At 48.1% G+C, this 27,344-nt stretch overlaps 16 protein-coding genes and 1 non-coding gene across 17 annotated transcripts; 14 read left to right on the forward strand and 3 right to left on the reverse strand.

Annotated features, from left to right (window-relative positions):
- Positions 1–939: 939 nt before the first annotated feature.
- FPRO_11975 (uncharacterized protein) lies at positions 940–2,742 on the forward strand (the record flags this gene model as incomplete). Its single annotated transcript, XM_031221508.1, has 4 exons — positions 940–1,167; positions 1,234–1,447; positions 1,502–2,565; positions 2,614–2,742. 4 exons carry the CDS (start codon positions 940–942, stop codon positions 2,740–2,742), a joined length of 1,635 nt encoding a protein of 544 aa, XP_031087060.1.
- Positions 2,743–2,870: 128 nt separating this feature from the next.
- Positions 2,871–3,852, reverse strand: FPRO_11976 (uncharacterized protein; the record flags this gene model as incomplete). Its single annotated transcript, XM_031221509.1, has 2 exons — positions 2,871–3,306; positions 3,353–3,852. 2 exons carry the CDS (start codon positions 3,850–3,852, stop codon positions 2,871–2,873), a joined length of 936 nt encoding a protein of 311 aa, XP_031087061.1.
- Positions 3,853–4,396: 544 nt separating this feature from the next.
- Positions 4,397–4,495, forward strand: tRNA. The gene is made up of 2 exons: positions 4,397–4,432; positions 4,460–4,495. It is a non-coding gene; the product is annotated as a tRNA-Ala (tRNA).
- Positions 4,496–5,193: 698 nt separating this feature from the next.
- On the forward strand, positions 5,194–6,040 carry FPRO_11977 (uncharacterized protein; the record flags this gene model as incomplete). The annotated part of the gene is made up of 2 exons (XM_031221510.1): positions 5,194–5,625; positions 5,678–6,040. 2 exons carry the CDS (start codon positions 5,194–5,196, stop codon positions 6,038–6,040), a joined length of 795 nt encoding a protein of 264 aa, XP_031087062.1.
- A 1,279-nt stretch (positions 6,041–7,319) lies between these two features.
- On the forward strand, positions 7,320–8,580 carry FPRO_11978 (uncharacterized protein; the record flags this gene model as incomplete). Its single annotated transcript, XM_031221511.1, has 2 exons — positions 7,320–7,496; positions 7,546–8,580. The coding sequence occupies 2 exons, from the start codon at positions 7,320–7,322 to the stop codon at positions 8,578–8,580; spliced, it is 1,212 nt and encodes a 403-aa protein (XP_031087063.1).
- A 407-nt stretch (positions 8,581–8,987) lies between these two features.
- On the forward strand, positions 8,988–10,361 carry FPRO_11979 (uncharacterized protein; the record flags this gene model as incomplete). The annotated part of the gene is made up of 1 exon (XM_031221512.1): positions 8,988–10,361. The coding sequence occupies one exon, from the start codon at positions 8,988–8,990 to the stop codon at positions 10,359–10,361; it is 1,374 nt and encodes a 457-aa protein (XP_031087064.1).
- Positions 10,362–11,145: 784 nt separating this feature from the next.
- On the forward strand, positions 11,146–12,510 carry FPRO_11980 (uncharacterized protein; the record flags this gene model as incomplete). Its single annotated transcript, XM_031221513.1, has 1 exon — positions 11,146–12,510. The coding sequence occupies one exon, from the start codon at positions 11,146–11,148 to the stop codon at positions 12,508–12,510; it is 1,365 nt and encodes a 454-aa protein (XP_031087065.1).
- A 474-nt stretch (positions 12,511–12,984) lies between these two features.
- FPRO_11981 (uncharacterized protein) lies at positions 12,985–14,178 on the reverse strand (the record flags this gene model as incomplete). Its single annotated transcript, XM_031221515.1, has 2 exons — positions 12,985–13,371; positions 13,990–14,178. 2 exons carry the CDS (start codon positions 14,176–14,178, stop codon positions 12,985–12,987), a joined length of 576 nt encoding a protein of 191 aa, XP_031087066.1.
- Positions 14,179–14,861: 683 nt separating this feature from the next.
- FPRO_11982 (uncharacterized protein) lies at positions 14,862–15,353 on the forward strand (the record flags this gene model as incomplete). The annotated part of the gene is made up of 1 exon (XM_031221516.1): positions 14,862–15,353. One exon carries the CDS (start codon positions 14,862–14,864, stop codon positions 15,351–15,353), a length of 492 nt encoding a protein of 163 aa, XP_031087067.1.
- A 735-nt stretch (positions 15,354–16,088) lies between these two features.
- FPRO_11983 (uncharacterized protein) lies at positions 16,089–16,641 on the forward strand (the record flags this gene model as incomplete). The annotated part of the gene is made up of 3 exons (XM_031221517.1): positions 16,089–16,289; positions 16,347–16,439; positions 16,489–16,641. 3 exons carry the CDS (start codon positions 16,089–16,091, stop codon positions 16,639–16,641), a joined length of 447 nt encoding a protein of 148 aa, XP_031087068.1.
- Positions 16,642–16,980: 339 nt separating this feature from the next.
- On the forward strand, positions 16,981–17,517 carry FPRO_11984 (uncharacterized protein; the record flags this gene model as incomplete). Its single annotated transcript, XM_031221518.1, has 3 exons — positions 16,981–17,190; positions 17,243–17,338; positions 17,398–17,517. The coding sequence occupies 3 exons, from the start codon at positions 16,981–16,983 to the stop codon at positions 17,515–17,517; spliced, it is 426 nt and encodes a 141-aa protein (XP_031087069.1).
- A 1,093-nt stretch (positions 17,518–18,610) lies between these two features.
- FPRO_11985 (uncharacterized protein) lies at positions 18,611–19,179 on the forward strand (the record flags this gene model as incomplete). The annotated part of the gene is made up of 3 exons (XM_031221519.1): positions 18,611–18,847; positions 18,906–18,998; positions 19,060–19,179. 3 exons carry the CDS (start codon positions 18,611–18,613, stop codon positions 19,177–19,179), a joined length of 450 nt encoding a protein of 149 aa, XP_031087070.1.
- A 746-nt stretch (positions 19,180–19,925) lies between these two features.
- On the forward strand, positions 19,926–21,029 carry FPRO_11986 (uncharacterized protein; the record flags this gene model as incomplete). The annotated part of the gene is made up of 1 exon (XM_031221520.1): positions 19,926–21,029. The coding sequence occupies one exon, from the start codon at positions 19,926–19,928 to the stop codon at positions 21,027–21,029; it is 1,104 nt and encodes a 367-aa protein (XP_031087071.1).
- A 253-nt stretch (positions 21,030–21,282) lies between these two features.
- Positions 21,283–22,134, reverse strand: FPRO_11987 (putative U1 snRNP protein; the record flags this gene model as incomplete). The annotated part of the gene is made up of 2 exons (XM_031221521.1): positions 21,283–21,729; positions 21,778–22,134. The coding sequence occupies 2 exons, from the start codon at positions 22,132–22,134 to the stop codon at positions 21,283–21,285; spliced, it is 804 nt and encodes a 267-aa protein (XP_031087072.1).
- A 238-nt stretch (positions 22,135–22,372) lies between these two features.
- On the forward strand, positions 22,373–24,159 carry FPRO_11988 (uncharacterized protein; the record flags this gene model as incomplete). Its single annotated transcript, XM_031221522.1, has 2 exons — positions 22,373–23,135; positions 23,180–24,159. 2 exons carry the CDS (start codon positions 22,373–22,375, stop codon positions 24,157–24,159), a joined length of 1,743 nt encoding a protein of 580 aa, XP_031087073.1.
- Positions 24,160–24,909: 750 nt separating this feature from the next.
- FPRO_11989 (uncharacterized protein) lies at positions 24,910–25,526 on the forward strand (the record flags this gene model as incomplete). The annotated part of the gene is made up of 2 exons (XM_031221523.1): positions 24,910–25,140; positions 25,185–25,526. 2 exons carry the CDS (start codon positions 24,910–24,912, stop codon positions 25,524–25,526), a joined length of 573 nt encoding a protein of 190 aa, XP_031087074.1.
- A 620-nt stretch (positions 25,527–26,146) lies between these two features.
- FPRO_11990 (uncharacterized protein) lies at positions 26,147–27,273 on the forward strand (the record flags this gene model as incomplete). Its single annotated transcript, XM_031221524.1, has 4 exons — positions 26,147–26,783; positions 26,833–27,050; positions 27,097–27,189; positions 27,235–27,273. 4 exons carry the CDS (start codon positions 26,147–26,149, stop codon positions 27,271–27,273), a joined length of 987 nt encoding a protein of 328 aa, XP_031087075.1.
- Positions 27,274–27,344: the final 71 nt, after the last annotated feature.

Below are 27,344 nucleotides of genomic sequence, written 5' to 3' on the forward strand. Positions count from 1 at the left end.
TTATTGAATGGGAACAGTTCCTGCAATCGTTGTGCTCAGCGGGGAGGATGTGCTGATACGTGGGGGTCGTCGGAGCTCATCCGGGGGATCAATTTAGCATAGGTACGTTGAAGCTCAATCGCGATTCAACGGCTAAGGAGAAGATATAAAAGAGAAGGCCATTAATAAAATGGGACTAGCTCAAACAAAAACTCAAAGGTCCTCATCCTAGTCAATACCCTCTGACTACCTAAACCCGGTTACGTTTTCGTGTCCTCATCACCATCACCAACCCCACGCCCAGTGGTCATGCTGAACAGGAAAATTGACCGGGATGTGCGGCGGCTGAAAAGCTGGGGTTACGCCAGTATCAGGATGACCCTATCATAGCAGACCCAATGTGATATCTTTCTGAAATCTTGTAATGTGTAGGTATTTCCTCGTGTGGAAGGTCATCTCGATAAACTTGGATACTTTCAGTGGCTTTAACGGGTCGGGGAGTCCGGCCTTGAAAGACAGTGTTTGGTGTGACGGATCAACCGATCTGCACTGGAAGATCAACACAACCACGAATCTCGGGATCCGGGGAATTATGGAGGTAGTAAATGCTCCCTGACTTTTGCTTTAAAATATTTATACAGTCCTTCTTGATCATTCCATCGCTTCAAGATCAGAACGAGATCATACAATGCTTACTCACATCAAATCGATGACTCCAACAAGTGACGCCATAAAATAAGCACCATCACGACAACCCCTGTCACAAGAACCGTAGATCACCGAAGGTGGCACGCGAGCCCCCCGCGCACCCACCGAGACAAGAGTGGATTAGCACCCAAATTGCACCATCAAACCCCGCGACTTCGCAACCCCCGGGGAGTTCTTTTGTCCTGTTTTTATTCCTTCTCAATATCAAGCCACTGACGATCACCTAACCCTTTCGTATAATATAACATAACGATGCCGCCAGCTGAAAATTCAGAGGCTGGTCGTCTCTTGAAATCTCAACCCCGCGATTCTGCCTCTTACACCATGGCTGATAAGGAAGAAGAGCGCAAAGCCTATGGGGCGATTAATAACGATGGGAGGAGGAATAGCCTTGTCGACGCTGCTGATGACGAAGCAATTATTCCCAGGGGGGGTTTGGATCCTGTTTATGAGGCGAAAGCTCGTATCTTGAACCGTGCTGTAAGTTTTGTTTCGTTTTCTTCACTCATGTTATTGATCGGGAGGGCGTTAACGTTGTCATGTCAGATTCAAGATCTCGGCATGGGGCGGTATCAGTGGGAGCTTTTCGTCGTCATAGGCTTTGGCTGGGCTAGCGATAATCTCTGGCCTATCGTCACGTCGCTTATTCTTACACCTGTCGCCAATGAGTTCAGTGTAAACAATCCGCCATATCTCACGCTGGCGCAGAACATTGGTCTTCTTGGAGGTGCAATTTTTTGGGGATTCGGGTGTGATATTTGTAAGTCGTCCCTCCCGCCAGTTCCCTTATTAGACTGATCATTAATTCTGCCAGTTGGGCGAAAATGGGCATTCAACATCACTCTTGGTCTCACGGCAATTTGGGGCCTCATTTCAGCCAGCGCCCCCAATTTCGCAGCCATTGGCATTTTCGACGCATTGTGGTCTTTTGGTGTTGGTGGGAATTTACCAGTTGACTCGGCCATTTTTCTCGAGTTTCTACCGGCATCTCATCAATACCTCCTCACAATTCTCTCCATTGACTGGGCCATTGCACAAGTCATCGGTACACTCATCGCATGGCCACTTTTGGGTAACTATACATGCGAACAAGATACAGTCTGTCGACGAAAGGATAACATGGGATGGCGATATTTTACCATTACTGTTGGTGGACTAACACTTCTCATGTTCCTTGTTCGCTTTGTTCTGTTCAAGATCTACGAGTCACCCAAGTATCTCATGAGCAAGGGTCGCGATGAAGAGGCTGTTAGGGTTGTGCACACCGTGGCCAAGAAGAATGGAAAGACGTCAACGCTCAGTCTCGAGGATCTGAAGGCTTGTGAACCCGAAGGTTACGTTGCCCAGACAGATACCAGCGCCGCGTTGAAGCGATATCTGGAGAAGGTCGACCTGTCGCATGTCAAGGCGCTCTTCGTCACGAGAAAGCTCGGCCTCAGTACGGGATTGATCATGGCAGTTTGGGCACTCATCGGTCTTGGATACCCCCTCTATAACGCTTTCATTCCGTATATCCAGGCGACCAAGGGTGCCGACTTTGGCGATGGAAGCACATACCTCACATACCGAAACAGTCTCATCATTGCTGTTCTTGGTGTACCTGGTGCACTTCTGGGAGGATGGCTCGTTGAGTTACCACGGCTGGGACGAAAGGGTACGTTGTCACTCAGTACCATACTCACCGGCGTGTTTCTCTACTGCTCCACGACTGCTACGACAAGCGATGCTTTGCTTGGATGGCAATGCGCTTTCAACTTCTTCAGCAATATCATGTACGCGGTTTTGTACTCCTTCACGCCAGAGTTATTCCCCACGCCTCACCGTGGAACAGGCAACGCGCTGTGTGCTTCCTGTAACAGAATCTTTGGCATCATGGCAGTAAGTTCACCCTCGAGTCCTGTTACAGCCCAATACTGACTTCCGCAGCCTATCATTGCTATTTTTGCAAATTTGAAAACATCTGCCCCTGTATATACAAGTGGCGCATTATTCATAGCAGCTGGACTCTTGGTATTGATGATGCCTTTTGAGTCTAGAGGCAAAGCTGCATTATGAGTAGTAATGTGATGCTGGATAGATAATGATGGTATGAATAGCAAAATACGAAGCGAAGCACTCTTTCAGGGTTATTGGTATAGCAATTTCGTGCACCAGTTGCACCGATTAATGATAACAGACTGGTGTCAGTTATATTTCACTCTTGACTTCTTCTCGTCTCGTTCCTTAACTAGATCCGTTTCAAAGGATAATCCAGCCTCCTTTCTAAGTATTCCATACATGGAAGAAGAATCAAGGGGCCTTCCCTCAGCTTCAGAGAACTGTTTTGCATCCTTCAGATGTTTGATGGCAACTTCGGCGACCTCCAATCTCACTCCAGATTGTTCCGCAAGGGTGATTCCATGACCTACATCTTTAATTGCTAGATTCAAGTCCGACCAAGGCCGGTCGCCTCTCGCTGGCATGTAAGCACCGGTAGTAAGTCGTTGAGACATGGAAAGTGCCAGAGGTCCGTATTGTTGTTCAATGAGAGCTTCGAGACTCTTACTTCCAAGGCCAGACTTTTCTGCTAGGATATGTGCCTCCGCTACGACTTCCATCATACCAGCCGTAATAAAATTTCTGTCTTGTCATTAGCTATGCTTAGATATCAGATGAGAGCCCTTACCCTGCTGTTTTCATCTTACTCGACAGTCTCACATCTTCGCCAACTCGAATCACACCTCTTCCCATGACTCCCTCCAAGTATGGATTAATCTTTTCCACGGCATCGTCAGGTCCAGCAACTATCCATAGAAGCTTTCCCTGCGCCGCAACAGGGCTTGCACCAAAGACGGGGGAGGCGATGAATTTGGCGCCCTTCTCATTCAAACGAGCTTGAGCTTTGGCCGAAGAGTCCGGATGAACGGTTGACGTATCCGCAATCACTTTTCCAGCGAGCTGTTCAGGACCCTCGAAGTCAATAATTAAATCGAGGGTTGACTCAAGAGCCGAATCGTCGCTGAGAGATAGGAAAATGATGTCGCAACTTGTCACGAGGTCTGTGGCTGAAGGAGCAGGTTGAGCGGCAAGGCTCTTGAGAGAATCACCGCGAGAGATAGTTCGGTTATAGTAAAGAAGATTGGGGGCGCCTGTTGACTTTAAGTGTTTCTGGAGGTTTGTTGCCATGGCGAGTCCCATTGACCCCAGGCCTGTCTGATTGTCAGTTCTCTGTTGGGACTGGTGAGTGATAAATGTAGCTACCGATCCAGCCAATCCGTGGAGATGTCATATCGAATTTGAATCAGATTTCAGATGCAGACATGTACCGGAGATCTGTAGAGAGGGTGGCTTATACCTATCCATTATGGTATTTATAAGTAAGCAATTAGATTCGTGAAGACTCAAATTCGGCTTTCGGATCCGTAACCCCGCAGCCTCGGACCTTGTCCCGAATCTTTTCAATCGCTCTCCATCGCCGATAATTATATTAGGGTTCATCTCTATAATTTTATAAAGTCCTTTTATAATAGTAGTTTCCTAATCTATTTTTAAAAGCATTTTCTGCTATTGTGGTTCTAGTATGTTGAAGTATTATCTGACTCAGTCAGTCTACCCTATTGCAGATTGGAGTTAGAAGTGGAAATACACTAACAAACCCTACAGACTCAAATATCATAGTATATGTATATCATTCTGTGTGCCGACACTCAACCAATCATAAAGCAATCCCGGGCGAATGGTTTAGTGGTATAATACTCCCTTAGCATGTTCTCTCCTCTGGAAGATACACCTCTGGGAGTGGTCCAGGGTTCGATTCCCTGTTCGTCCAACGTCGGTGGTTAGACTCCACTATTATCACACTCTTCTGTATTTTTTGAGAACTGTCCTATCGAAGAGCGAAGTTATATAATGTTAAGCTATATTATTAGGATAAGAAAAGTGTCAGCTAGGCAGCTAAATAAATGTTTTCTAAACCAGCTTTTTGCACTCTATTAATCCTATTCAACTGTTAACTTTAACTGTTTATTAATGCTTTGTAAATATAACTTACTTTAGCCTAATTCTCTTTTATATCTTTTTATAATAGCTATTGCCCTTTTCACTAACAAAAACTAGATACCAAGTAGCATGCCTGTGTTTAAGAAACGTGATATAATAGCAGGACGTGTCAGTAATTGTTGTCAAGACCCTCTGGCTATACAGAAACCCGCACATGGAGAATTATCTTTATTGAGGCTATATGTATATTAAAACTGAAGTGAATTGCGACTTTTTGGTACATTGACTAGATGTCTCGAACTTCATGAGCTTTAACTATTAATCAATCGTGGTTAGGGAAGCAAGTACATGACTTGCTAGTAACTTGGCCCCCTTACCTTGAAACCTGAAATCTGACATAAGCTCGGGCATAGAATCCTTCAATAATAAGTCCTACCATCAACTGGACTTTATCTTTATCCCTCATAGACTTGGATGATATCTCATTGCGACCATTTGAACTTCCTTAAACTTCCTATCGTCTCGAATATGACTGCTGTTCTTGCAGCCGCAAGACCCGCCCTGGTAATCGTACCTGGCAACTTTAGTTTATCTCGCTTCTGGAGGGCCATCCAGCGGCCGGTTGAAGACAAGGGCTATTCTGTCGAAGTTGTTCCTCTCCAGTCTTCCCATGAAGAAAAGATTGATCCTGCGCCAGGTCTGGCCGATGATGTAAAAGTGGCTCAGTCAGTTCTGAACAAACAAATTGACCGACGAAAAGATGTTGTCATGCTTATGCATTCATATGGCGGGATGGTAGGAACTGAAGCGACTCGCGGCTTGAGTCGCAAAGAGCGAGAAAAGGCTGGCCTTGGAGGTGGGATAACTCGCATGGTCTTCTTGGCTGCGATCTTTGCACCTCCTGGCAAAAGTACTCGGGGGTTATATGAAGCCAACTCAGGGCGCTATCCCCGCCGCGAGGTACGTGAGACTTTGATATGTGATTCTGTCTGAACTAATTGTAACTGCGAAGGGCGACTACCTTGTATGCGATGAAGAAACAGCCATGTGCTTCTATAGCGATCTCACAAAGGAGGAAGGCTTGCCACTAGCTCAGGATGCTTCCAAGATTTATCAGGCAGTTAGGATCTTCGGCGATGAGCAGACATATGATGGCTTCCACGAATTCATTTCATCCAGCTATATCGTTACTAAGAAGGATGTGCTCGTTCCCGAACCAGCTCAGAGGCAGTTCATCTCGCGACTGGAAGAGAACGGAGGTCGACCTGTCCCTGTTTTTGAGCTTGATACGGCTCACTCGCCTCATCAAACGGATCCCCAACTACTGATGAGGACTTTGTGCAAGATATTAGAGAAGGAGCATGGGACAGAGTGAAGAGCGAAGACTGGGGGGATTAATTCAGTCTGATAGCTCATCTCTTTGTCACACAACAGATGTTAGTCAGGGGCCTGGTTTTAGAAAATCTTCAGCCTGGCCGTAGCAGAGTGAGACAAATGGCAAACCATGGCAAGCTGACATCATTTAAAGAGTTGGCAGAAAACTCAGCTGTATATCGGAGCCGTCTCTAGTTCATATGACGGAGGGACCAACGGCGTAGCCGCATATAGTCCAGAATCTTCAGCTTTCCGATTTCCCCGATCAGTTCAGGTATTCTAATTTATTGCCAGCCACATTTCTGAAAGGACTTGTAAGATCATTGGGAGCCGTGCTGGCCCCTGGCGCAAGGGTCGATCATGTCTCAGCGCCACTCCCTTGCGTCCTCCTGTTGATCGAGAGTCATCACGCTATTCAATTCGGAAATCGGCAGTCAGGAAGCCTAGATCACGAGGTGAATTGACGTTAGGCAGAAGAAAGCTCAGGGATATGCTTGAACATCAATTGTGTACTTGCAGCGTAATGAATCACTGGTGCAAGACTCAACAAGATGGTGAAGAGGCAGGCTGTTGGCTATCTAGCAAGAAAGGGCGCCAGAGCATCGAGAACAAGGTTTATAACAAATCAATTAATTCCATAACAATATTCACCATATAATATTGAACTGCATACTCCCTTATGGCACTGCAGGGCTCAATCGATTCGATCCCTGGACCCATCTCAAAGTGAGACATTGAGCTCTTCTAGTTCCTCATCCATTCCTGCCAACCCATCTCGCCTCCCTTAAACACGCTGCCATTCAAATCGATACACTAAAATTCCAGCGCGTAAAGTTTTCTCTTTAGTTTAGCGCGTTTCAACACTTTTACTCAGCACCTTGCCAACCACGCTCGTGAACGAGACCCTGGCAATACGACTCTCCCTGCTTTGCTAGTGCTTTTCCGCCACAGCAAAGCGCTGAAAAGCTGGACAACTGGTATGTATGACTGCCGACAAAGCGTTTTAATGGTTATAAAATTATTGAAAACCGTAATTCTGGACTTCCCAGCCACACGGGTTGACGTGTGAATAATGCAGTATCCATACGAAGATGCGCAACCTCTTTGTTATAGCGTTCCAGGCAGGATGAGTGGAGTACAGCGCCATGTATATCAAGCAGGCTGCTTCTCTCGATTGAAGACTCATCATCACTACCAACAAGACAGAAACCAAGACATCTTTCGTCTATCTCGACAAAAAAAGTCTTCTGTATTTCTTTATCACATACTTCGACTCCAAGATGAGAACATCGCTGGCTCTTTTGGCTCTGGCAGCCACAGCCTTTGCCGTTCCCCAAGCAGTCACAGAAGATATTGCCCCCAAGGGTAAAGCCCCCAAGGGTTGTACCACCTCATATGACGGCCAATTCGAAGTCACAATCTTCAAGCCTGGAAACGAGAAGCGCGATGTCACCGAGGTAAGCAAGATCATACTCCCAACCGTGATCCTTGACTAACAAACAACAGCGATCATGCAATGGTGAGGGCGTTCTAGTCTTGAACCTCAAAGATGGCGTTCTCAAGGACGCTCAAGGACGAACTGGTTACATCTCCGAAAGCTACCAATTCCAATTCGACAAGCCCGTTCAAGCTGGCGCAATCTACACATCCGGTTTCTCAGTCTGTTCCAACGGTACCCTCGCCTTCGGGTCCTCCGCAATCTTCTGGCAATGCCAGTCTGGTGACTTCTACAACCTCTATGACCGCAACTGGGCTGAGCAATGTGAACCTGTTGAGTTCGGCGTCATGCCTTGTGGCAAGAGTAAGAATGCCAAGTCCGCCCCCAAGAAGAGAATCGTGGGAAGCAGTATTGTCGCCACAACCGTTGTAACTGTCGTTTCCGATGGCACAACGAGGGAGGTTCCTACCACGATTGCTGTTCCCATGTGCCAGATTGGCGACGGACAGGTTCAGGTTCGCACGACGCCTTGTGATGACATGGAGATCCCTATCATTACTGCTCCTCCTGTCAGCCAAGTCTCGGATGGCAAGCTTCAGGTTCCCACCACGGCCCCTCCAGCGCCCCCTGCAGTTCAGAAGCCTGCCAAGCCTGCCGAGGGTACTGGCGGCGATGCTGGAGATAAGCCCAAGCCTGCTGACGAGTCGAAGCCCGTCGGTGCTTCTCCTGCTGGGAACGCCGCGCCTGACAACACAGGTGCGGCTCAGGCTGATAAGCCCGCTGGAGATGAGCCTTCTGCAACAGGTGCCGGACGCAAGTCGAAGGCTACTAAGACCCACGATGAAGTGCTGATCACTGACTCTGGTGTCCCCTCCGACACTGAGACTGAGGAGGCTGGCTCTTCAGGAAGCACACGCGCCGTCAAGCCCTTCAAGCCTCAGACGACCGAGAGTGATGACTCTGAGGAGACCGGAAGTAGCTCCAGTACGGGCTCAGACGACGCTGCGTCTACCGGCGCTGCTCAGTCTGATGCCTTCAAGATTACTGCAAGCTTGGGCATGGTGCTTGTATCGGGTCTGCTTGGATCTCTGTTGATTCTGTAAATGATGATGGGACTGCGATGACTGATTGAGGTTCTGATTGTATATGTTTTCTCGCATAATTGTGGTGTTCTGGTTTTCTCATGTCGGAGGGATTGGGTTTGTGGATTTAGGTATTTCTTTACAGTTAGTGAATGACAAAATAGACATAGAATCATGAAACTAAAGGTCTTCAAACGTCGATGTTCAATTGCCTCTGGTTTGTTGCTGCAAGCCAAGATCAGTAAAGATGATTCCTCATCATTACCCCACTGTAAAGGGTGTGGGTGGACCTGTTTTAGCACCACCATTAGTGTCTGTCATCGGCATTCACAGCGCTCTCAAGCTTTGTGACGGGTCTTTCAAACTTCTTTGACACACAATCCTTTGTAATTCACAAAATTCACACAAAGGTTTGTGTACGTGAAACAATGGACGACTCATTCATAGGCAATCTCAAAGAGAGTGTCAATCGACTGACGCCGACATCGATCGCCATCTCAGTAGCAGTCTTAGTGTGCAGTCTCATCGCCATCTGGCTTCAAAATGGCTCTTCAACACCAAAAGAGCTTCGCAATCTTCGACGAGAAGGCGTGTCGTCAAGCAACATGAACGACCAAAATGATACCAAATATGACCTTGCTGAGAACAGCGGAAACAGTGGCCCAATCAGTGTCAAGGCAATCTTTGTGCATCCCATCAAATCATGCGCGCCAGTCGAATTGCACCGAGCGCAGCTCATCAAGAGTGGCTTTGTCTGGGACCGATGCTTCGCTCTGGCGACAGAAGTCAATCGTGCAGAATCAGAAGGAGGTCCAATATGGCGATTTATCAGCCAGAGGACCAAGCCGCTCATGTCGCAGATAAAGACTGAATTATGGCTGAGACCTGAAGGCCACGATGCGAGATCTTCATTCGATTCGGTGGGATGTCTCGTCTTCAAGTTCCCAGACCCAGATCCTTTGAGTTTGCTTGACCAGCTTAAAGCGCTGCTTTTTTCTCAGCAAAAGGAAATATCTGCTTTTGTACCACTGTCTCCAGATGAAAATTATCTCAAGAATCATGGAATCACCATGAAGAAATTTGCGATTCATTCACGAGAAGCAGAAGGCTTGGATCTGGGAAATGCACCATCAATTGCCGCCGCACTTCCCAAACTCAAGCGCTTCCTTAACATCCCCGAACATCAAAATCTCACGCTTCTACAGTGTACACCACACACTCTCGTGCCAACAGAGAAAAACCTCGCACCGTTGGAACACATCGGCAAACCGGCTGTTCACGGTTACACAGACCAGCAACCTGTCAATGTGAACAGTCTCGCCTCCGTCCACGCCGTTTCAGCCCTTCTCCCCAAAGAAAACCAGCCTCTCAATGCGCTTCGCTTCCGCGCCAACATTTGGATCACGGGCGCTCCAGCGTTTGACGAAGAAACATGGAAACGATATCGCGTTGTGCCAAAACAACAAGATGCAGCCTCCCCTTCACTCTCTGTCGTTTGCCGAACATCGCGCTGCACGTTGCCGAACGTGAATCCTCTCACTGGTAGATTCGACACCGACAATCCGCATGGTGACAGAACGAGAGGAAATGCGCAGCCTAGCTCGACGCTTGTCAAGCATCGAACGGTTGAGGATGGAAACCCAAGGGCTCTTGGGTACCTTGGCATGCACTGTGTGCCGGAGAATGCAGGCTTGCAGCAGGCCACGGGCAGTGTTGAAAGTTTGTATGTTCAAGTCGGTGACGAGATTGAGGTCCTTGAGCGCGGAGTTCATTTGTACGGATCGACTGCGAATGACTACTAGCACCAAGTCTCACCATTGGCAATTACCACGAGCCCGGCCAGAGGAGGAGAGAAAACCCAGGACCTTGATCCTAAGTGACAAAAAGGCTTAGGCAATTTTGCATAAATTTAGCCTAAGTTTAGGATACCTTTTGCTAAATTTATTTTAACACCCTAAGGCAAGGTCTGATGTTTTCTTGCTCCCCGAGGCCCGGAAATCTCAAAACAAGAAACTCCCCCTACACAAAACCTCTCCGTTGCAAGGTCAGCATCTCTCCCATCGGCATCCTTGTCTAGTGCAGACGATCAATCTTACAAAAAGCCACACTCGATGCCAAGCCAACGCCTGTGTTACCATGTAAGCAGTAAAGATGTGCTGATAGGTTATCTCACTCTTGGTGATTGGATAACGGGTGCGGTGTGGGGATGTATGGCGTTTTGTTTGAGTCTGGTTGTTGGGTCATGGCCGAATTCGCACGCTATGGATCTTTATTATTAAACGCCTGAAGAGAGTTGATTCCGCAATTGTAGAAGCCGTAACTGAAGAATTGAGTGTAGACAAAGAATTGTAGGAAATTACGAGTGCTCCAACTTCATACAGGTTCCTACTGAGACCTGCAGGACAGCTCCTCAGATATATTACCACAGTGTGCAGATCCCCTTGCAACATACCTGTATTGCCTGTGGCTTGCTAGTCTCCTCACATTTATTTTCTTTGTTTGCCCTCCTGCATTTCTCTTCTCTTCTTTCTCTCTTGTTTCCCAATCCTTTGTCTCTTTCATCCCAAGCCCTGGGCCGACCTAACCATGACTGAGCTGGAGCCAACAGCGTTATGGCTTCCAGACGAGATCCTCTTCAATATCTTGTCCATGCTGCAGGATAATGACAATATTGATGCAATCTCTACCAAAGAAGCAAACATGACCCTCTTCAATGCGTGCTTGGCATCAAGACGACTCGAAAGCCTTGCTCAGAGAGTCCTGTATCGCCGCATAGATGCACGCTCATCAAAGTGTCTTCTAACGCTAGGCCAAAATCCTCATCTGTGTCGTCTGGTTCGAGAGCTATATTGCCCTTATGATACGGAAGTGGTCAATTCCTTGCTACACCCACACTTTCGAAACTATATATGGCTCCCATCTTCATGGACTGTCCGTTTTCCGGGTTGGCTCAAAACTGAACATGGTCGACAGGAATACTACGACCAGGCAACAACCTTCTGGATGCAGAGACTACCCAACCTCAATAGACTCACTATCAGTCTGAACTACGGCATGAAGACTTTGGCGAAATTGGTCCATAAGAGTTTGAATGGGCAGCCAAGGCGATTCCCACGGTTGACGAGAATCGACTTCAAGCTTAGTCCAAGCGGTCTACCAACATGCATCCAGACGACCTTGATTCTATTCCAGCTGCCGTTTCTAAAAACAGTGACCATCGATGACATGCAATTCATCGCTAGAACCAACAGTGGGGACTTGGAAATGCCAAAGAATGCCTGCAAGCGACTTGAAAGGCTTGACGCCGACTTTTCATGGATCACACCAGGTAGCTTGCGAAATCTGCTGTCAGTCTGCGAAAGTCTTCGATTCCTGGACATCAAGGTCGTAACGATGTTATCAACAACGTGTGACCCCTTCAAATACTGCTTCGGCGACTGGATTCAGCACTGCCATGCCTTGGAGAGTCTTGACATTCAGATCAAGGCATCTAGGCGGTGGACAGACGGGTTGACTGGTGGGAGGGAGGTCCAGGAGCACACATGGGCTGCGAACAATATCGGATCACTCCAGAACTTGACTCGTCTCAAGAGGTTCTCCTTGAGTGTGGAGCTTCGTCATATGACGATGCCACCAGGACCCTCCGTTCCTACTCCCAGTCCGGCAAAGCTTGACTTTGAGCTTATGCTTCCAACCTCAATTGAGCAGTTTGAGATCAGGAAGATCGGCATTCCAAACTACAAGGCCTTTGTGAGGAACATACGTGAAGTCCTCCAGTCAGAGAGACTGGAGAATTTGTATCATGTATCCTTGGCAGCTAACATGAAGCCACACCATCTCGCACAACCGGGCTGGGAGGTGCGATTGCGTGAGTCCCGCCAGTCTAACAAGGTCATTCACTTGGTGCACGAAGACCGCAAGAAGAGAGTCCGATCCTCATATCATGAGTAACGTTTACGACTTCGGGAATGGAAAATCATATCGTCTTATCTGGCGTTCTGCAGACGACAATCGTTTGTTAGTGGTGGGTTGGGCAGGTTCTTTGACGGGATAATACTTCGGCTACATAGTTCGCTAGATAGAATCGATCTTCTGGAATGTCAACCTGTTTTCCCCTCAAGACTTTCGTGTTCATGACGCGCAGTGAGAACTAAGCGTGTTCAGCAACCATTACGACACCGGTGGCCAAATATGTATGTAACCATTAGCCAAGATACGAAACTGAGTTGAAAGCCAAAACATTTTGTCTCTTTATGAATCTGAACATTTTCCAATATACACCAAAAAGCCAGGTCCTAATAATCCATAAATATTTCCAAAAGAAATCAATCCGTGTCCATTCCTTCCTGATCACTAACTTCAGGTTCATCCTCAAGCCAAGTCATAACACTTTCATGAAGACTGTCGCGCAGGGGCATCTCAGGGTTACCTGCCGCACCGCTGAAGACTGATGACAACCTCGAGGCACTCAACGTCTTCCTTAGGGAGACATATGTGGATAAGATGTCCCGATCGAAGAGGTGCGCCAGCTTTAGTGGTGGCTCGAAGAGTCTTGTCTCCTATTGTAGGCGGAGGTTGATACTGGGAGTGGAAAGTATCAAGCTCAGCCATCAGATTCAGCCAGTCGTTCTCAGAGCCAGTTCCGTGAATGTCCATCGTCGTACCAGATCTCTTCTTGATCTGTGGCATCCATCGGAACTGCAATGTCGCCATTCTCTTTCCTTCGCTGATGTCCTTTGAGCCCATAAACTTGAAAGCGCAATAGCCTTTCGCCCACAAGCTGAACAGCTCAGGGTCGAGACAGAGTTGATTCTATCGTTTGTCAGATCCACCAAGTGTGCGAGGGTTTGAGACATAAGGCGCCTGCGAGAGCAAATCTTTAGTTACAAGGTGCCCCGCACCTCCCCTCACATACGCGGTGTTATTGTTATGGTTCACGGTGTCGTTGCAGGTGAACGGAAGGATGTGGCAAGTTTTGGGATTTGGCTTGCCAGTCACAACGCATATGTTACCATCGCGCACTCAGCATTTGGTTGCCTCTGTTTCGTCTCGGACATGGTCCTCTAGCGTCGGGATTGTGCGAGCATGCCTCCTGAGGAGCTTTTCGAAGTCCACGTCCATGTCACTCGAATCAACATCGCTGTAAGTTGGTTGGGGTTCGTTGTCCCTAAGGACATAAGGCTGGAATTCAGGCGCGACATCAGCAGCGCCAAGATTCATCATATCTGGGTAATATTAAATAAGTCTTTTTGGCGGCAAATCAAGGTAGCGACTTACAATGTCTACAGAATGGAGGAATCTCTTTGAGTGTCTCTAAAATCTCATGATGGTTGTTGCCGCCATAAGTACGCCCATCAATTAGGCAGGATTCGATTGAAAGGCTGAATGGGTGCGAAAGATTCTTGGGGGGATTGTCAAGATGGTTGCAACGTGGTAGAAATCCAGGCGAAAGTCGGGGAACAAGTATGCGTAATCTGACTGGATGGTGGCCTCAAGTTGCTTCGTATACTCAAATCTTTTGCTGCTCTCAAACAGGGAGACGAGAGGGTCTGCCTCGATAAAGTCTCCAGCGCGCTGGCGCTGGCAGTCGCATACGTTGGGCTTTGTGACTTTGACCATGTTTGCACAATGAAGTCTGGGATATATAGGAGAAAAGTGGCAGTGACTTATAGGTATATATGAGGATGGCCCTGAATTTATATATATAATTTAATTCTTGGTTCTCTGTAAGTTCTCTGTAAGTTCTCTGTAAGTTCTCTGTAAGTTCTCTTTAAGTTCTTCCTGCTGATTTAAGCTCTTAGCGACAAGTTCTAACTGCAAATAACACATCTTCTTCTTGGCAGAAACAGTAAGAGATTATCTCATGCTAACTATCAGTAATACAGCATAAACTGTCTTCTATATATAGTAAGTACTCTGCGTAATTATGCTAATAGCTACATGTCGTGTTCTTTTTGACTTCTTGAGTTTGTAAGTTAGCCTGGAAATGTATAATTAAGCATCCACAAAGTCTAAAATAATTCAAACATTTATCTCCTCATCAGAACCTATGTGACTCAACTTCCAAGTATTCCATACACTTGTGATGTTGCCAAGGTACCTCTATATTGGAAATGGCGGATGGAGTGCAGACCTGTTTGACCAATCACTGGTTAGATGGCCTGTCGATATCCAACACTCAAGCGCGGGGAAGTATTGCATCTAGACATTCGTTTCAGCGAACAAAACACTGCAATCATAACGTCTTGAACCAACACAAAACAGTCAGCGCAAAAGTGCATAGCCTTCCTCCAAACCCAAACATGGAACGATACGCTAAAGTTTTCATGGCTCCACGCAAGCCTGATCCGGGCGACAAAGGTGTTTCCATCTTCCTTGCGGGAATAACAACGAGCACTGGCGAGCCTGACTGGCGAGAAGTTCTGACAAACGACTTGATGAATCACCAAGTGACAATTATGAATCCAGACAGGCCGGATTGGGATAGCACGTGGAAGGAGGATTTCTCAGACAAGCGATGGGAGGAGCAGGTCTGGTGGGAGCTTGACATGCAGGAGGCTGCAGACATCATTGTATTCATGTTCCACCCTTCAACAGATGCCCCAATCAGTCTTATGGAGCTTGGTTTGGCCGTCAAGTCAAAGTCAAAAAGGATTATTGTGTGTGCCCAGGATGGCTACAGAAAGAAAGGGAATGTTGAAGCCGTTTGTAGAAGATATGGGGCAAAGTTAGTGAACACAGGAAACGAACTTAGAGATGCCATCATTGCGACCCTGGAGGATGGTCACAAATGATTGCTCTTTTAAACACATAGGCAATCGAAAGAGGGTATTCACATCAAGAGTACGTACATATGGGGTATATAAGAGGCCATTGATTCCCATTAATGCTCTGCTCACAATACTATCAAGAACGACAGAGATTGATAAAGCCGCTGCACCACTGAAATCCTGATCTTACCTAAGTTTAGGGGTCCAAGCTTCGGTGGAGAGTCATTTTATAGCCAATATATCCTTCTGTTCAATTTGGTCTACCTAAGTAAAGTCGAAATATGTTCGTTTGTTGTTTTTGTCCTTTATGGCTTCATACGGCGTCCGAGCACCAAGGACACTTATGTCATTGGGGATTGAATCACCTAAACCCTGCAAAACTCCTGACCCGGAAAGAGAGCATTGTGTTTAAGCGTAAATATTCATCTTGAAGATCGATCCTTTGTGATCTTGGATCTTACGTCTCTTTGTCCTCGTAGTATTTAGTGAAGGAATACATTCTTTGTGTGCGAAATGAGCTAACTGCAACATGACTCCTTCTGTTCAGGGGCATGTTCGGTCTTTCAATAATGAGCATCAATGATAGGAGTACCACAGCTTGTTCTCTGGTGTGAACAAGAGAACAGCCAATGCTACGAAGTTGCACTTTTAAATTCGCAATTGACCCCCTACATTACCTCGAGGCATTGCACATCCCGGTTCCCTCATCCTCTCTATCGCTTACCAAACTAACACAGTTACGCCTGTAAGTCTTCGAGCATGCCTGAGAACAACAAGAGTGTTTCTGTCCAGCTTTGGCCTTGGCAGAAGCGAGCTCTGGAAATTGGACGTACGCCGCTACCTGAAAGTCCAGGAGAAAGACCCTGGCTAAACCTTTCACAAGATACCGAGATATCTGCCACTCCTTTATCGGCTTTAACGAATGCAAGTACCCCTGGAAGGCAAAACTACCACATGACTGTGGCGAGTATCGCCAAATCGATGTCAACACTCAACACCAGCTAACATCCTTGACAGGTTGCTACACCGAACCAGCGCTGGTGGACAGAAAGTGAAATGAGACGGCTCATTCAGCTGAGAAACAACGGGGAGTCCTGGGCCACTATCACTGTAAGTATTTAACTTAGATTATCTAGAACGTAACTAACCTCATTTCTAGGCACAATTCCCAGGACGGACTCTTCAAGGAGTCAAGCAGACATACCGCAAGCGTCGATTCGCTACTGAGCAACAAATGGAGAAAGAGGCTTTAGCAGCGGCTTCTGCTAACCCTTCTCTTATTAGAGGCGACGCTGAGAAGCGTAATCAGTGATTTTAAGATCACGGCCTAGACGTAGTGGTGGTGATCCTTGCCATGGCCCTCTCCTTTTGATTGTAAATCTTATGAAATACATAACTGATCTACTATATTTCTCAACAATAAGGTAGCTCAAACCTATTGTCACTGCTCCCATTGGGCACGTTTTGGCACTACAGGACAATCCCAGAATATGCACAGCTGGCACTGTCAACTTCACTGTCTATCTCTATAGAAATGGTTTATACGTTTCCTTTCTCACTTCGCGCCTCCAATATTTCGCCTCTGCATAAACATTCGATCTATATAATAGACGTCACTTGAAAACAGATCTGCAACATCAGACACGACACAATGCAACACTGGTACCAAGGAGCGCTTGCAAAAGGGCGCACTCCGCTCCCGGGTAGCTCTGGGGCACGACCTTGGCTATCACAGGAACCCACTGTCTCTGAACTCGAAGTATCGAATCAGCAAGAGAGAAGATCGAATGGCGGTGGCAAACCATCCACTGATACAGCGGTCCAAATCAATGAGCCAGCGTCCACCACGACCACAGCAGCTGTAAGTCACAAAGTCGCCTGCTGAATCCAAAGTATACTGGCTTGATTATAAGGCAGGTGTGGATCAGTCGTATCGTATCTGGGCTGAGTCTGATCTACGTCGACTCATTGAAATGAGGAATGGCAGTGCTAAATGGTCAGCCATTGCCGTAAATCCTCCATGCTTTTCCCAAATGACATTGTAATTTCAGTACTAACTTTTCTTTAGTTGGAACTCCCTGATCGAACACTCGAGGCCCTGAAACAGACATACCACAAGCGGCGCCATACAGTGGAACAAAGGATCGAGGAGGAGAAATCCAGTGGAGAAGCGGCAAAGAAGGATTAGATCAAGTCCGCCGTCTAGTACATATAAACTATAACGGCCGCAGAGATAGCAACATAACCAAACCTCTTATCGAAATTTCTTTGGGCATCAAGCCTTATTCGCAACAGTATATCAGCTGGGCCGATACAGTGACTCACTCAGCAAATCAACAGGAGGAAACTCAGGTAACGAAGAAAAGATAAAATTTGGCGTTAACATACAATTGAAACCTGATCTGTGGTTTGCGAGGTAGCTTTGCGAGACCCAAAACTTTCATCGTCCCAAAAAGAAAAATACTTTTCCACGATCTACTCTGGCTTAAAGCTTTCTGAGAATAAATATAAATAACACTTTTTAACCTCCTAAAGTGCATTCACTCTTAACTCACATCAATTCTCGCAATATCTGACCGTATCAAACCATGGCATCGAACGGCTCTTGAACAGGGCCGAACTCCCCTTCCCGACGCACCAGGCCATTGCTCATGGCTGAGGAACGATATTGATCTTGACACATCGTCGCCTGATGAGCCTAACGAGGGGTCCAGCAGTGGGTCTCAAACGGGACCATGAGCTCCGAGGCGTAGGTCAGTGGCTCCCTCAAATCGTCTCATCAAAAGCTCATCTAACAATAGCAGAGGGATCCCCAGCAACACCCTTAGCCACCCACACGGTTTCAATACAGGCATTAGCGATGACTTCAGTTCTCAATTCAAAGATCCGATTGAAGACAGTGTTATTTGAACCTGGGGACAATATTCAATTCTGACACAATAGGCTGAATTTCATCAGAATGCCCTACCTTGTATAATCCTTCGTTCACTTTTCTTTGAACCAGTTGTTTTCCCTTTGCAAATCTGTAGACAGATGCAGCTGCATTGGCAGATGATCATCCTGACAGTGACTGGTCGCTAGCTTTCAATGGAACAATGAAGATGCTCCATTCACTGTCCTTTGTCAGTGCCCGCGGCATTCACTTGCGAATCCGCCAAGATTATTCAGTATATACAGCCATTTCATTTCTAAGTATATTAGCTTCTTTAAATCCCAGAACTTCGCATTGCTTTCTACAGGAACACCAACATCACTGTCCTGATTATTTCATCATACAAATCATGTCTGGGATCAACAACGAAACGCCTCCTAACGCTCTCAAGCCCTGGCAAGTACGAGCTTTGGCAAAAGGCAGAACACCCTTGCCAGAAAGCCCTGGTTGCAGACCATGGCTGGAAACCAGCTCTACGCAAGACAGGTCTGGATCTGGACAGCAAGCTCTGGTGACTACAGAATCATTCTCTGCTTCAATTCCCTCAACTCCCGGGGCAACCCTCTCCGTGTCGGAGGCTGAGACGGTAGGTACCCGGTCGCTTATGCCCATACATCCATCTCTGACATAGTCACCATATGCAGAACAGCAACCCGGGTTACAAGTTCTGGAATCAAGACGAAATGAAGCGACTCATCGAGCTGAAGAGAGAGGGGAAGTCGTGGAGAGATATCAGCGTAAGTTACTGTTCCGATTCACCCGCCCTTCCCATAAACATCCTGACATGCTATTTCTCAGGACCACTTCCCCGGGCGATCTGTTGAAGCGCTCAAGCAGACATATCACAAGCGAAGAGCAACTGCTGAAGAAAAAATGCACCCAGTGGCCAAAGAAAAGGAAGATCAGGCGGTGGCATAAAACGTTTGTTTTCCTGGGTAGTAGAAAAACATAAAACCGTTCTCATAGCCAGTGCCTGTGAGCTCTTTGGCATTGTCCCATATTTCCAAACGGCTTCGCTGGTTTTTTGAACTGCTACATTCCATGCTTTGTTTTTCGTCCATCAAGAGTTCAGAAAGTATACGTTTCTCCTATGTCTGCTACTCCATGATTAAAATTTCATAGATATTGCGCCCCCCTTCCAGTCTTTCAATCACCAACCTCATCCCATTTACCGATCACATTAATATTAACGTACCAACAGAACATGGTGTTTCACGACCAGCAATCTACCTACCCTATCCCGATATGCGGGCGAGATAAGATATATAATTGCCGCCAATAGAAGTAAGATTCGTTTCTAGAAATTCAAACTATAAAGGTCGTCATGGGCTCAATAAACTTTATAATAGCCTTGAGTTAAAGCAAGTCATCTGTGGTCAAACTTAGAACACCAAAGCCGGAGCGCTCCAACAATTAAGCGCGTCTCTTCCGCCGGCTCCACTTATCACCCGCCAAACCTCCCCCCACCTTGCACAGTGATGACCCTCTGGGCTCCGCGGGGTACGGTGTTGCGCGAACTTCATCCCTCCTAAACTTTACAGATCTCCCTTTACCTTTTTCTTGGACAACTGTGCGGCTTATATTATACGTTTTCAATTGCATTATATTGAATATCATTTTTTGTCTTGTTCCAACTTCTCTACGAGCCGCCACTACTGCCCGCCATGGATGACCAATTTGGAGGGCGTACCGACGATGATCTCTTCTACGACGACTTCGAACCCGTCGAGAGCGAGACCGTCGTCACTACCGAAAACGTACCGGAACCCCAGCCTGCGCCTGTAGCACCGGTTCAGGAACCACCCGCTCCTCAAGAGAAGCCAGCGCCAGCGCCAGCTCCCGCACCATCGGCCCCTGCCTCAAAACCTGCTGGCCTCTCTTCCTCACGATACGCCGACAAGCCAGCTCCCCCCAAACCCGCAAAGCAAGCTCCCCAACCAACATCCAATGCGCCTCCCAACGCTCCAACAGCTCCTCGCGAGAAGAACAACCATGGTTCGCAAAACACCGCCGCCAATTCTGCAGCTCGTCTGCAATCTGGCGCAAACCCGCGACAGAAGCTCACCGACGAAGAACTCGCTGCCAAGATGGAGAAGATGAAGCTCCTCAACGCAGAGAAGGCGCGAAAGTTTGAAAAGGCCGAAAAGGATGAGAAGGATCACGCTGCGGCGTATGCTCGCGGCATGGAGGAGGCTAAGAAGCGCCGCGCCGAGGAAGCTGAGCGACGCAGACGTGGCGAAGAGGATAAGCGCAGGCTTGATGACGAACGCGCTAAGAACAGAGAGCGGAAGCTTAAGGCTATGGGTATGAAGGAGGGTGGATGGGATGAAGGTAAGGATGCTCTTGACGAGGAGGAAAACAGACGTTTCCGTGGCGCAAATGGTGGTATCCGAGGATCGAGAAGCTCCGGTCTTGGTGGAAGTCGGTACGCTTCAAAGGATAATGAGGAACATGACGTGGATCGCTTCTTGGACGAGCGACATCGTGGTGGAAGGGGTAGGGGTCGCGGCCGTGGAGGACGAGGAGGCCGAGGTGGACGCGGTGGCCACGAAGGCGCACCACCAGCGCCAGTCAAACAAACCGTTCCCGCAGCTGAAGACTTCCCTGCTTTGCCCGGTGAGGCCAAGAAGAGCGCACCCGCACCAACGACCGATAAGCCGGCTTTTGCGGCTGCGGCAGCTGGACCTCCACCACCACTGCCACCACCCACTGGCGGAAAGTGGGATGAAGAGATGGATGAGTATGATGAACTGAACAAGAAGTTATGAACAAACTAGAAGAGATGGGACACTGGGGATAGTTTGAGGCGGGGTTGCAAAAACACCAAAGGTAGCATTGTTAGAAAAGAAAGTCGAGGCGAGATTGAAAGAATTCTCCTCATTTCTATTTGCCTTTTGGCGCTGAGCTACTTTTCTAGAAAGGGTATTATCCTGCTCTCCGCCAGCTCTTTCATTCTTATTTCCGTCCATTTTATACACAGCGCCAAACGCCTGAACATCCCAGCAAATAATTACACATTGATTACCATCCTCCACGGTATCCCCTTCCACCGCGGCCACTCCTGTATCCCGAACCTCGAGGTCCTCTGGGCCCACCAGGTCCATCGTCGTCCATAGGCGCCCTCGACCGGCCCTTCATCTCTTTAGGGAAAGCATCGTAGGTCTTCCTCATCTGCGCATATCCCAGATGCATCTTTCCGTAGAAATGATCGGCGAGACGTCTGTCGTTGTCGAGTCGACTGAGGTAGGCACCGCAAACATCGCACACCTGCAGCTTCTGGTGGCCTGAGGGACCAGATGTATCGGATAGAGCTTTGAGTTCCTTTTCGCGGTCGGATTTGGATTGTGAGGCTTGACGGACGCGGAAGAGCTCATCTTGGGCGCGAGAGACCTCGCCCATGGAGCCTAGGATTTCGACTTCGAGGAGGCCGTTGTTGATGGAAGCTGAAAGATCGGAGATAGATTTGAGCTACGTAGGTTAGTATCTCGCATCGTAAAACAAGGGACAGGGGCGTACCAAAACATTGGTCTGGCGAATCTCGTCAGGTGTCTTCTCTAATCTTCTCTGCGCAGCATCGATTCGGCGGTTGCAGTCATCGATGTACTTTTGTAGATCGCGCATATAATCGTACTCGAATCCATATTTCTGCTTCTCCCGATCTGATAGGCCATCATACTCCGCTTTCAACCCTTCATTATGCACCTTCGGACACGGTCCAATGTCCTGCTTTGTGTTTGTGAAGAGATCGTGTGGACAGGTGCCTGCGAGATATGATCGGCAAACTTTGGGGTCGGTGAGTGATAGTTGAGCGGCTCGTGACGTCGAGGATGCTCCCATCAGCTGCTCGAGCAGCTTTCTCTGTTCAGCGGCCATTGTGAATACGTCGTTGGCAGATGTTGAAAGTTGGCGGGGCCTCAAGATTCAAGATGCGACGGCATGTGGAGGAACGCGCCGGGAAGCTAACTTTCTGCCAGTATCCACCGCTTACCTAATCGAATCCTCCACGTCGCAATAGCTGTCCAAGCTACGACACCAAATCGATCTCCCAAGGGCAAAGGTGCCATGTGAAGTCTTGATCGACTTCCACACTCCTTTACCCTTTTCCTTCAATATGCGCCACTTTCTGGCCTATCTGTTACTGGCCATAACAAATGGCTTTGCACTCACTTCTGCAGCCGCCTCCGGTTATCACGAGCAATTGACGCTTCGACCTTTACCCCTGTCCCAGCTTCTAGCGAGCTTCAACTTCCGAGCCAATACATCGATTGCCGATTTTGAAGCGCATAACTTTCGACTGTTTCCTCGATCATTGGCGCAAATACTTCAGTATGCTGGAACACGAGAGCTACATTTACGATTTACGCTAGGACGATGGGACGCTCAGTCCTGGGGTGCTAGACCGTGGGATGGAACACGCGAGGGAGGCACTGGTGTTGAACTCTGGGCGTGGTTAGATGCTCAGACTGATGAGGAAGCTGACGAAAAGTGGTTGACGCTCACAAACGCTCTGTCGGGACTGTTCTGCGCCAGTTTGAACTTTATCGATGAGACGAGAACGATTCGACCTGTTATGTCTTTCCAGCCCGACGGTGACCACTCGAACTCGTCGCTTGCGAACATGAGACTTCTTCATGGTGTTTTACCGCATGAAGTTGTCTGTACCGAGAATCTGACACCTTTCTTGAAGTTGTTGCCGTGCAAGGGCAAGGCTGGTATTGCTACACTTCTGGATGGTCACAAACTATTCGATGCCTCTTATCAGAGCATGGCGATTGATGTTCGACCTAAGTGCAATGCGGATGGGGAGTGCTTCTTGGAGATGGAGGAGACTGTGGATATGGTGCTTGATGTCAATCGATCCAAGAGGCCTCAAAGTATGTCCCTTAAATCTGTTACATGGCCCCTCTAACAGCACTAGACAACCCGATTCCGCGACCCCCTCCTGCTCACGAGCTGCTCTGCGATACCTCCAAATCCTACCACTCTGACCACGCATGCTACCCCGCCGACAGTCTCGACGGTCAAGATTGGACTTTATCTCAAGTCTTCGGTCGCCCCATGAAGGGCACATGCCCTCTCACCGACCCCGATGTTCCTCCTGTCTGTGTTCAGATCCCCCAGTCCCGTGACATCTACACCACCGAAGGCGCCCGCGAGATCCGATCCCAAAACTCTCGCTGCTATAGTCTTGATACAAACGCCGAACTCACCCTCATGCTCGTCAAGCCCGAGTCACAAGACGAGGACAAGATCCTTAATAAGCCCGAGACGCCTCTTCTCTACGCTGATCGCAGCTTCAACGGCCACGGCCAGGAACACGGTGGTGTACAGGCCATCTTGAGCAACCCTAGTGACACCGACGTTGAGTTCGTCTATATGGAGTCGCTACCATGGTTCATGCGTATCTACCTTCACACCCTCTCGGCCCGTATTGCCGATTCACCCTCGTCGAACTCGAGCGATCTGATCAAGGAGATCTACTACCGTCCCGCACTCGACCGCGCAAGGGGTACACAGCTTGAACTCCTCATGCGCATTCCGCCACACTGCACCGTTTTCCTGACATACGATTTCGAAAAGTCCATTTTGCGATACACCGAGTATCCTCCTGACGCTAACAGAGGTTTCGACGTCGCCGCCGCTGTCATCACGACATTAGAGCCCAAGGTTCTCAACATCCGTACTACGACACTGCTGCTATACCTACCCACACCTGATTTCAGTATGCCATACAACGTTATTATCTTCACATCAACGGCGATCGCACTAGCATTTGGAGGATTGTACAATATTTTGGTCAGGAGGTTTGTGGGTGCCGATGAGGCGCAGAGCACAGGTTTGAAGGCGAAGCTGTTGGGGTTTGTTAATAGAATAAAGGGCAAGGCTGGGAAGCAATAGAAATGATGTATGAGCTATTTTCTTAGTTACAATGCAAGATGTTACTGTTACCTGCTGTGGCCATCTTCAGCTGGTGTGGTCCTGCGATCCGAGTACATGGCCTTGGGGGAGTGATCACGAATGATGGTCAACGCGATCAAATGTGTTCTCGGTCTTACCGTCTTGCCACTTCGACCCTGCATTGTCCTTGTTGAAACATCATCGGGCCGCGTCATTAGATCTGGGGAACTGGACACGAACTTATCGCATCTCTGTTGAGGTTCCAGATGACGAGTTGAGGTGTACATGTGTTCAGGGTCCTGGGGTTAGGCTGGAGGGAGTCTGGGAGGTTGTCCACGGTGTTAACGTCCCTTGGGAGGATGTAGTCAAGGCCGCCACGACTTTGATATGAAGAATGGCTCAGGTCTGCACGTGGAGTGGAAGACGAAGAGTGGAACCTCGCTTGACAATACGACAAAACTTTAGAGGTTTACAATAGTCAAGATGAAAAGAGATAAGAACTATTTATGGCATATTCTGATCATATCTTCTTTGAGGCATCTCCGCGAGACGTACGGAGTAACCGAGATAAGAAGGCATCAAGTAGAAAAGGTTCGGGCCTTCCTCCCTTTCTCAATTATCTATATCTCGTCCAATCCATCAGAGTTTGCCAAGATCTTCCATGCCCAACATCGTCATATCATAGCAACCGGGCTACTGGCTTTCGTATTCCATGTCAACACATAAATGCGCCTCGCGCAATTCGCAACTATGAGACTCCTCCCTTTACTCCTCTTGGCCATCGTTGCCGTAAATGCCTACTACACACTCTCTGTCTATGCTCCTTCGCTTCCCCAGATTCACTCGCGCATCATCAATGCAAGGAATAAAGCCTTCATCATCGGCGCCACGAAACCCAGCACGTTCTGCGGCCTTGACAATGCTACCGAATGCCCCGATGGCACTTCCACTCAAGTCGATGGAAACATGACTGGTCTCGCAGTAAGTCACACAGCCACTCTCCCAGCCCATGCTTACGACAAAAGGCCGCAGTTCCAGGCGGTCAATTCATCTTCGTCGCCCCCGACGGGATCATATCCTACCCGCCCGCACACTCTGCCCTTCGACCCCCAGGCTCACAAATGGGTGGCTTCCAGCGCGCACATGTCATCTCAGAGTGTAAGATGCCCGTCACGATACTCATGTGGTCCCCGGAGAACGCAAGTCCGGGACTTTGGGCTTGCCCAACGGCGAGGAATGTCCCAGTCACGAAAGAGGCGGTCCTCAAGGCGACGACGAGCACTTTTACGGGAAGTGGCTGTTTGACTATTGAGGGGATTGAGATTCAGACTGCAGGGGATAAGTTCGCTGCGTGGGCTTACACGTAGAGGGAGTTTGGAGGATGTGACAGGTGACAGGTGACAGGTGATTAGTAGGATGATGTGGATGATAGTCAATAGAGAATATTATATCCTTGTTTTCTGCTTTATAACATTTTCGTAAATGTAAATCTCAAGTCCGCCATTGTCATTCGTCATCTGAAGTGTCCCTCTACTTGACATTAGTACTAAGTTATCCTCCTTGTAGGGCATTCGAGCCCCACCCCCAACTACCTACCTACCGTGAGCAGTTGCTTCTTTCGGCACACTCGGTCAATACTACCCTTCTTTTCATTATAAAGATAGAACTCCCGTGAATCTGTCAACCTTACCCTTGTTTGATGGAGTTCATGATGGCATACCTCCACTAGCCCTGCACCCCGCAACTCTGTGGCTGCATATTGTGTCCAGCTGCCCTGATAGCACGTCCGACTGGGTAGTGTCTCGCCGGAATCTTACTGTTTTCGGCAAGAAACTAAGATCTGTTGTCGGAGACATTTTCCATGTGTGTAAGTGGCTGCCAATCATGAAGCTGTGTCCTCCTCGTGTAAGTGATAAAATGACGACCTCCCACGAATATCAGATCACTTCACGTCAAATCAATTACTGCCAGACTGTTTTCCCGCACTATGGCCCAGAGTGTGACACAAACTGCTCAGCATACTTTCAGACAAGGCTATCTCGTCAACGATGGAATTCTTGAGTCTAGCATGATTGGGAAGCTCAAACAGTCCTACCCATCTGAGCCGATCGAAGACCTGAGAGCCCGCTATGAGAAGGATGGCTATCTCTTCATGAAAGGACTCCTCCCCCGCTCTGATGTTCTTGGTTGCCGGGAAGCGTACTTCCGTTTTCTCAGCCCAAGTGGTGTTCTACAACCAAACTCAGCTGCCGTTGATGGTATCTTCGATCCTGATAACAAGAGTGTCAACTATCCCAGTATTGGCGCTGGCCCTTTTGGTAGAGAGCAGATCAACCCAGGTTCATTCGCGAGCCTTGCGGAGAAAGCCCATATAGAGGACTTTTACCTCGAGTTTTCGAGACATCCAGCCTTGAGATATTTCGTTTCTGGACTGAAAGGCTGGGGCAATAATACCAAATTACTCCCAAGATCACTGTTGAGGAACAATACGCCACATAACAATGCCATTGGGGTGCATTATGATCAGTCGTTCTTGCGATATGGAGAACCTACTTCAGTGACAGCTTGGGTACCGATCGGGGATATCAGCCGTCAAGGCGGTGGGTTGATATATCTTGAAGGCAGTGAGTCTGCTTCCAAAACACACGGAGATCCCCAGGCTAATCGTTAAAGGCGACACTCTAGGTCGAACATTAGAAGATGCCTTCAACAAAAAGGCAAGGGAAGGCGGTATGAGTGAAGAGGAGCGCATCAACGCATTCAACAAGAACATGATGTCCAATGGTTTCTTGGAACTCGGCCCTATCAAGTTTCTACAAGACAACGGAGGTGGAAGATGGCTTTTGACAGAGTATGAAGCCGGCGATATTGTTTTTCACAAACCACGTATGGTGCGTATCTGCGAAACTGAGATGAAGCCCTGCTGATTTTGTACAGATTCACGCTTCAACTATAAATAAGGATTCTGAGAATCGTATTCGACTTGGGACGGATTTGAGGTTGGTCGATTCTTCAAGACCTCACGATACGGTACGTGATTCCTATCCATGAAAAGTCTGACTAACCGTGAGGCAGAGATGGTCAGCACCTTTTCGGCTTGACGATGGGCTGTGAAATGGTGAGTCGAGGCTGTGGGTTCAACTTTTGACGTCATATCAAGACTATTCGTGGGAATGGGTCAGTTA

Source organism: Fusarium proliferatum (assembly GCF_900067095.1).
Source record: "Fusarium proliferatum ET1 genome assembly, contig: FPRO_scaffold010, whole genome shotgun sequence".
Classification (NCBI taxonomy): Eukaryota; Fungi; Ascomycota; class Sordariomycetes; order Hypocreales; family Nectriaceae; genus Fusarium; species Fusarium proliferatum.